At 48.7% G+C, this 7,837-nt stretch overlaps 1 protein-coding gene across 1 annotated transcript; it reads right to left on the reverse strand.

Annotated features, from left to right (window-relative positions):
* Nucleotides 1-203: 203 nt before the first annotated feature.
* On the reverse strand, nucleotides 204-4,914 carry MSX2 (msh homeobox 2). The gene is made up of 2 exons (XM_028102790.1): nucleotides 4,536-4,914; nucleotides 204-628 (listed from the first exon to the last, which is right to left on the reverse strand). Exons 1-2 carry the CDS (start codon nucleotides 4,912-4,914, stop codon nucleotides 204-206), a joined length of 804 nt encoding a protein of 267 aa, XP_027958591.1.
* Between the last annotated feature and the right edge of the window lie 2,923 nt (nucleotides 4,915-7,837).

The raw sequence follows: 7,837 nt of genomic DNA on the forward strand, positions 1-7,837 counted from the left end.
ACCAAGAAAATGGGGCTTGGTGCCTCCAGCCTAAAGAACAAATTCAAACTATGTCTGTGGCCCTGTGGGCCTAGCCGCTTAGGGTGGCGCATGCAAGGTTTGCAGAGCAGGAGTACAGGCTTGGTACTGCCTTCTTGGAGAGGGAGGAGGGGGGACCCATTTAAACAAACATCCATCAACGGAGTCTATGGAGCTGGTCTTCCTTAGGATAGATGGTACATGCCATATCCGACTGGAGTCGCATAGAGTCCGACGGGCGGGATGGGGAGCACAGGTCTATGGAAAGGGTAGGAGGCTCCATATATGGATGCTGCTTGCAGGGGCGAGTTGATGGGGAAAGGGAGGCTGAAGCCAGAGGGCAGCATAGGTTTTGCAGCCATTTTCAGCTTTTCTAGTTCTGCCTCCTGCAGTCTTTTCGCCTTGGCCCTTCGGTTCTGGAACCAGATTTTGACCTGGGTCTCTGTGAGGTTCAGAGAGCTGGAGAACTCTGCACGCTCTGCTATGGAGAGGTACTGTTTCTGGCGGAACTTGCGCTCCAGAGCCAGGAGCTGGGACGTGGTAAAGGGCGTTCTTGGCTTCCGATTGGTCTTGTGCTTCCGCAGGGTGCAGGTGGTGGGGCTCATGTGTCCTAGGGAACAGAGAGGGAGTGAATTAGCAAAAGAAGTGGCTTTCTCCCAGGTATGCCTGTGCGGGCCTCCCTTCTTCATCCTTCAAAAAGGGACTTCTGTCAAATCCATGTGGGGGTTGGGGGGGGGAGGACCATATTTAAATGGATAAATTGCTTTATTTAAGAAATTGAGTCTTTTACAAAAAGTTTGGGAATTTCAGTGTACAGAACTTTCTATATGGGAAACACCAGCATTATGGATAAAGGAACTAGAACAGCCACGAATTGGTATCAAGGGTGCCATAGTGCTCTCTGAGAAACAAAACCCCATCTCTTCTGAGCTTAAGTTCTCTGGTCTTTAAAATGGGGAACTGGGTTCATAACAATCCTCACTTCTCTAAGATGCTGAGATAAGCCCTTAAGAAGACAAGTGAAAGAGGGTCCAATAAACTGGGTTGGTCCCTTCTCCATGCCAGCAAAAGTTGGAGTGCATCAGCATATTTATGAAGGATAATCGTGCAGATAAAGGTCCGCGGTAAATTAATAGCATCTCCCGATTGGGAGCAGCCCCATGCAATAAACAACCGCACAGCTGTCATTCCATCCAGTCTACAGATTATAAAACCTGAACATCATTTTACAGATCTGGATGTGGGATAAGTTTCTTGGCCGGGTGCTTCTGTAATATAAAGTTTACTAAGAAGGAGGGAAAAATTAGCTTGCTCATAAATGTAAATGTCAGGGGAAATCATGCTGCCTCCAAGTTGAGAGCATGTGATGACATTTTAGTCATCTCTAACCATTCTCTGGTTTAGAGCAAATGTGTAAATGATTAGTTTGTTGCCAGAATTTAGAAAGAGGGAATAACAAGCAAAATAAAGGTATGCCAACCACATCCAGACTCCATATTTAAAATGGATTCAATTATAGGAAGTCACAGGACTGGGCATCGTTGTGATTCCATAGTTATCAACTAACTTTGGGCTTCTTTTCCTCAAAGGGAGGTGGAGGCAGGAGTGTGGAGCTGTGGGACAGAATGCTAAACAATTAATTTTCTGCATTTGGCTTTTATGAGCTATGCTAATTTTCCACAAGTAGCCACAGTAGTAACTCCAAAGTACTCATGGGGAGAATGTCGCATTTCTTGTTTAGTTACTTCGATGGCCCAAGAAAGAGTTTACACTTCATACTTGAGGGTGACACAACAAGTCCCACCCAGCCTCCATTTCCAACAAGAAAGGGATTCCTCCTAGTGTGACATTATTAACCATCACTTCAGTGACTAAAAAGTAAGAGGCAGTAGGTTCTACAATCGATCAAAAACAGAAACCGGAGAGAGAGGGATGGGTACACAGAAGTCTAGACTTTTGCATACTCCCTAAATAAGCCAGAGAGCTTAGGCACCTAGTTCTTAATTTACAAATAAACTAACAACCCTGTTGAAGACTCAGAGACCTGCTTTCACCCTTCACAAACCAGACCTAGCTCCCTGGAGGACTCCACTGTCTCAAGGTACATACCAAGCTCCCAGTGTCTACACTTGATCCTGCTCCATGTTTGCAGGAACTCTGTGCCCTGAATGGTCATCCCAGTCATCCCGGCTGCTTCTAGAGGCTGCATTTGAACTACAAAACGCCAGGCTACATGTATCAAAGCCATAAAGCTAAGAGTCTCCCTCTCAACACTCCTCACCTCCACCCCCACCCTGCTTTTTAAACCAGTCAAAGGATGGATGCAGATTATAGAAAGCAAAACAGCAGTTACCCTACTTCCTCCAAATAACAAACCTGGCCAGTGGCTCCCTCTTGCCCCAGGCTCCTGTGCTAGAAGCTCCTTGGACCCACGATTCCAACCACAGGGCTTCTGCTGTCATTTCTAGGCCCAAAGAGCTAATGAACCACTGTTGGTTTTAAAATTAAATCCTTTCTCCAGAATCTTGGATTTTTCTCATGGGAAGGTCATATCCAGGGCCCCCAAGCAGGGAAGTTCATCCTCTCTGTGAGGGGAGGGGGGGGGCGGTTTACAGAGCCAGAGGGGAATTGCCATCCCACAACCCTAAGGCCCAAGGAAGTAGGGATTTCTGACCTCTGGACACCTCACTGTAAGGCCTGAATCGCTGATGTGCTGATGGGCACTGACCCAGGCCTAGAAAAACATGCGCACTCAATATTTGTCTAACAAATTAGGTTCCTTAAGTTTCTGAGCCTCTATTTCACCATCAATAAAATGGGTAATACTGTGCTATGTGGTTCAGAGTACTAAATTTTAGAATGCCCAGAGCCCTGTCTACCACTGGATAGGTGATCATTAAATATTGCCAAGGTGTTTTTGTTTTTGTTCTTGGGGTGGGGGGGAGTCGTTGGTCAAGCCCAAACTCAGTGTGTGCTGATTCCTCTGAACTCCGCCGAAATGTCCTTGTCTGTTACCAGGAGGCCGGCTGCGGACACACAGAGATCAGATAAGATAATATAGTGAAAAGTGCTATAAAGCACTGTGCAAACTTGAGTTTAAATTCTTTGAGTCCTTAATCTCCACACCCTTTGAATCTTTCAGAGTTTCTAACAGGGTGGAGGAGCTATGCCGGAGGGGACAGCCACTGCCTCCGGGGTATATGGCCTTGTTTTGTTCACAAAACACTATGCAACTCAGTCTTGAGGGCTGACTGAAGGAAATGAAGGAAGGTGTGGGTTCTTCTCCCAGCTTTGGAAAAAGTCCCTCCGCAGACCCCCCTTTCTCACCTTTTCTAAAGGTGCAGTGGGGGGTAGAGAAATCGTAAAGGCCAGGAGATAGAAATAAAAGGGGCTATAAGGACTAGAGTTCTCCAAATTGTGTTAAGGACCCAGGCCCAAAATAAGTGCTAAAGCTGGAAGAGAAATCAATTCTCCTGGGCTGCTTGCCATCCTGCCTCATTGGCAGGAAGCGGGGTGCAGGTCTGGGGACCTCTGCTTGGTTTCTCTAGGGAGAAGAATCAAAGGTGGTCAGGACACCCTACAGAGGAGCAGAGCTTGGACACCTAGGGTCCCTTGCCCAATTCAGCCATTGTTGGTGACCTGGACCAAGCAAGTTCAGTCCTCTTAAAGTCCGGGTGTCCGCATAGGGACTAACCACCTTTCCTGTGCTTCTGCCTGCCCTTCAGGGTTCCAGCGATATCAGGATCTGGTGAACTAATGAGCATCATTTTGTAAACCCTCAAGCGCTGCTGGAAGGTTGTTAATTATTACTATGAGCCGAGAGAGCCCGCGCGCTTCGGACCCCAGCCCGCTCCCGGCGAAGGTGCAGGCTGCGGGGACGACAGGAAGACATTTCGTCCCGGCATCAGTTTCTGCCTCCATCCCTTCCTGGGATCCTGCGGGATTAACTTCCCTAATGGAAGTTAATGATTTCTACCCAATACCGGGGGTTAGATTTCACCTAGACTTATCTTTAAAATGAGGGCACATCTCGCTGGGTTGTGAACTCTGAAAGGAGGTACGGCACCTCCGCCTCTGCCTGGCACATATTCGAGTGCTCATTAAAAGTGGATCTCTCTTCATTCTCCAGACAGAAACCCGGTGGACGATGAGACAAAAATAGGCAAAGTGGTTGGAGCGCGGGGCTGAGAGCTAGAGAAACCGATAACCGAGCGACCCGGCAAAACCAGCTACGCTGCGCCCTTCAAAGACCAGCGAATCCTCAATTGTGTCGGATACTTTGCACAGCTAGGGGATCCCGAACACGCGCTGCGCGGATCTGACCCAGAAGGTGTCTTGGCTCCAGTCGGCTCGCAGAACTCTGGAGATATCAAGGGGCCAAGAACTCCCAGGCTCGCTCTCCCGGGATTATAGTGCAGAGGGGTCTCCGTACCCCCAGCCTGGAATACCGGCCCCCTAGCTCCCTCCAGAAATCCACGGACCCGCCTGCCCCTTGTCTGGCCCGGACGCTCACTCACTTGGCGGCGGCGAGTATCTGCCGGGTTCCTGCATCCATGCGGCTCCGTCTTCTGAGTTTTCCGACTTGACCGAGGCGGTCTCGAAGGGCTTGACCAGCGGCCCGGGGCTGTGGGCTTCCCGGGCGCCGTGTCCGGGCAGTAGCAGTGGCCGCAGGGTGGCCCCGGCGGAGGCGCTTTCGGCTGGCAGTGGGGACGCCTCTTTGGGCGGCTTCTTGTCCGACATGAGCGCCTCCACGCTGAAGGGCAGGCTGGAGACCTTGACGCGGCGCTCCTCGGCGGCCCCCTCCGCTCCCCCAGGCCCAGGGCCCGGCCCAGCCACCATCGCCGGGCCCTCCTCATCAGACGAAAACAGGTCATTGCCTTTGGACGGAGAAGCCATGACTTCTCTGCCCTACGTAGCTCCCCGCGCGCGACTCCGCTGGCAACCCGGCAGCCGCGACTCAAACTTTTTTGGGGGGAGACGGGAGGGGCGCGCTGGGAGCCGAGCCTTTCCTCCAAGGGGAAGTGGGAGATTCGGCTCAGCCAATCGGCGCCGGCTCTGGAGCTGACGCCACAGACGCTCGCCTCTGATTGGCTCTCCAGGAAGAGGCTGGGGCCTCTTTTTTTTTTTCCTGTTTGAAATAAATTAGGAGTTAATTACAGGAGCAGTCAGCAGAGTTGTTATTAGGCGATCCCTCAAGGGTTATAATCACGCCAAAACTGAAAAGTCCATGGCGTAATTAAGGCCGATTATTTAAAGAGGAAGTTCGCCGAGTCCCATTTCTTCTCTCTTTTGACCCCTTTTTAAAAAGGCACCTCGCGCCCATACCACTTCCCCCAACACCCACCGCCAGAACACGTTTAAAATCTGCAACTGACATTGCAAAAACATTTGTGAAGCTCCTACTATACGTGGAAACAGCTAACTTTAGGAGTCAGCACTGAAAACACGGGCCAGCATCCCTGCTAAAGGCAGTAATACATACATGGAGCTTGCAAGAGTATTCCTTTCGCCATTGGCGAAAGCCCTACAGCGAAACCTATTACCCCTAGAAGAAGAAGGGACGGAGAGAGACCGAGAGGTGGTCAGAGACTGGTCTTCCAAAGTTCTGACTGGAAATTTTAAAGCAGTGGTCCGCATCTCTTCCACTCGAAACAAAACCAGCGCACTCTTAGAAAAATTGCAGTCCGCGTGTTTTCTTTCCCTCGAATCTCCTCTCTGGGCGACACCCGGATCCGACCTTTTCCTAAGGACTACGTGTATTGTGTGTTTCTTGCGTTTGTTTGAGCCTGTTTGTCATGTGTTTGGGTGCCAGTGTTTGCCTTCAAGGGGGAGGAGGAAGGAAAAGGCGCCGATAATACCTAGTGCTTCCCTTCCTCTTGCAAATCTCAGAAATACCGGCTTCCGAGTTTGCACACCCCAGGCCTATTACGTTTTTGAGAAGAATATTTTTATTCATTGCACCTGGTTTAAAAAAAAAAAGCATAGATATCCTCACCCCGCCCCAAATTATACCCTGGGTAATTACATCTCAAAGACTTAGTGATGACTGTACCAGCCCAGGGACAGGGGAGAGAGCTAAGAGTGTGCAGAGGCATTGGTTCTCTCCGCGGGCTGCCAGGCCAAGACCAAAGTGACCCTTTCCATGCTGCAGCTGCTCTTCCCTATATCTCAATGATTAACCCAGAATGATGAGATAAATAGAAGTCTCCGAGCTCGGCCTTGCACACAGCAGATGCTTGCTAAACAGTTCCCAGACACTTGGAAGGAAGAGACATTGTTTTTAATTACTGAAATGATCAAGGTTTGGAGGCTACCTCCCAGTGCAAGAGTCTTAGAAACCTGACCCCCAGACCCATCTTTCTGATGCGCTGTTTCCTTCATCCTAAACCTCTGCCTAGAATGAAACTGTGCTGGCGGAGGATACCCTGAATAGACATGATCTGAATCTTAGGGGGTAAAAACAGTCTGCACAGGCCAATTAATTCAGTTTGATTAGAAATGGTTCTGAAAAAGTTAAAAAGTAAAGAAGTTCTAACCACAGTCTTCTAAAACCTCTGGGTCTCTCTCTCACCAACCATATTCTTCCCGCCACCCCCCCCCAACAAATTGGAAGCTCAAAGAAAGTTTAAAAAAAAATTAAACTATCTGGAGATGTATGCATTTTCCCCTTGAGTCATACTTGATGATAGTTGGCTTGATATACATCTCAAATATAGTACAGGTAAATCCAGATTAAGTCCTGTGCCTTCTAGAGGTACCCAGCAAGGTGCAGGCTATATATTTTGGAAGCCAACCTGAAATTCGTTTAGCCCTAAGCTGCCAAAGTGTACAAAAGGGTTCAGCTTTCAGTTAGGCTATACCCAGCCACTGTTTTATAATTGTTCCTGAAAACTCTCTGTTAATATTTGCCAATTTAGGGGCACACACGCTCATTCCTGGGAAAAAATGTAAAAATACATACTACTAGACTTCTTTTGTTTTAATGAACTTTTCTGGGACAGGTTCCCCTCACTACTTTCAGGTCCTGATGTCCAGACAGGGAAAGAAAATTATGAAGCTGGAAAGAGGAAAATAGAGACAAAACAAACTAACAAACAAACAAACTGGTGTTTAAAACTGCGATGCCAAGCTCTGTCCATAAAATGAGCAGGAGAGATGCCCAGAGGGCAACCAGCCTGCCCACCTTTTCCTCTACCCTCCCCATTCCCAGCTCCCTGGTGGGGTGGGAAAATTCAGGAAAGGGTCTCACTTCAGTTAGAAAAAAGGTCGAACCTCAACAGAACCCTAGCCCTTTACGGAAAGCCCCCTCTGTGCTTTTGCTTCTTCGTTGGCTGTGTTTTCTGGACATTCACCTCTTCCTGGCCGCGGGATCTTAGTCGCGTTACTTTGCCTCTCTCAACCTGCTTTTTTATTTCTAAAATGAGAGATAATAATCCTTACCTCCCAGGTGGCTCTTGTAGTAATTAAATTCAATAGGCTACATAAAGTAACTAGAAGGTGTAGGGGATCAATAAAAAATACTATATGTCAGAAGCAGGAGCAATTTATCGAATGCTTTCTCTCTGCTAGATATCCAAAATGAGGCTCATCGCCAGCTTTCACAGAGTTCACGATAGGTTCTTCGTAAAATCTCCCGGGCTGAGAATTTTGCGCAGCCTTAAAAGTGCGCGGTGTAGGTGTAGCCCCTTGTCACAGGACTGACTGTGGCGCTTAGGGGAGACTTAATAAAGGTTAGTTCCCGGGGACGTTGACGTAGCTGCAGTATCTGTAGGAAGAACAGTGGGGTTTCAGAAGGAACCCCAGCGCGAAACTTCAACTC

Source organism: Eumetopias jubatus, unplaced genomic scaffold (assembly GCF_037043125.1).
Source record: "Eumetopias jubatus isolate StellerSeaLion01/CBP00866 unplaced genomic scaffold, mEumJub1_p1.0 scaffold_5, whole genome shotgun sequence".
In the NCBI taxonomy this organism is placed as follows: Eukaryota; Metazoa; Chordata; class Mammalia; order Carnivora; family Otariidae; genus Eumetopias; species Eumetopias jubatus.

What these genes read in the sequence shown, in the direction of transcription:
- MSX2 (XM_028102790.1), bottom strand. Translation starts at nt 4,914, where the DNA reads ATGGCTTCTCCGTCCAAAGGCAATGACCTGTTTTCGTCTGATGAGGAG. An exon ending in CAGATACTCGCCGCCGCCAA is followed by an intron (nt 629 to 4,535) that starts GTGAGTGAGCGT and finishes TCTGTTCCCTAG; the next exon opens with GACACATGAGCCCCACCACC.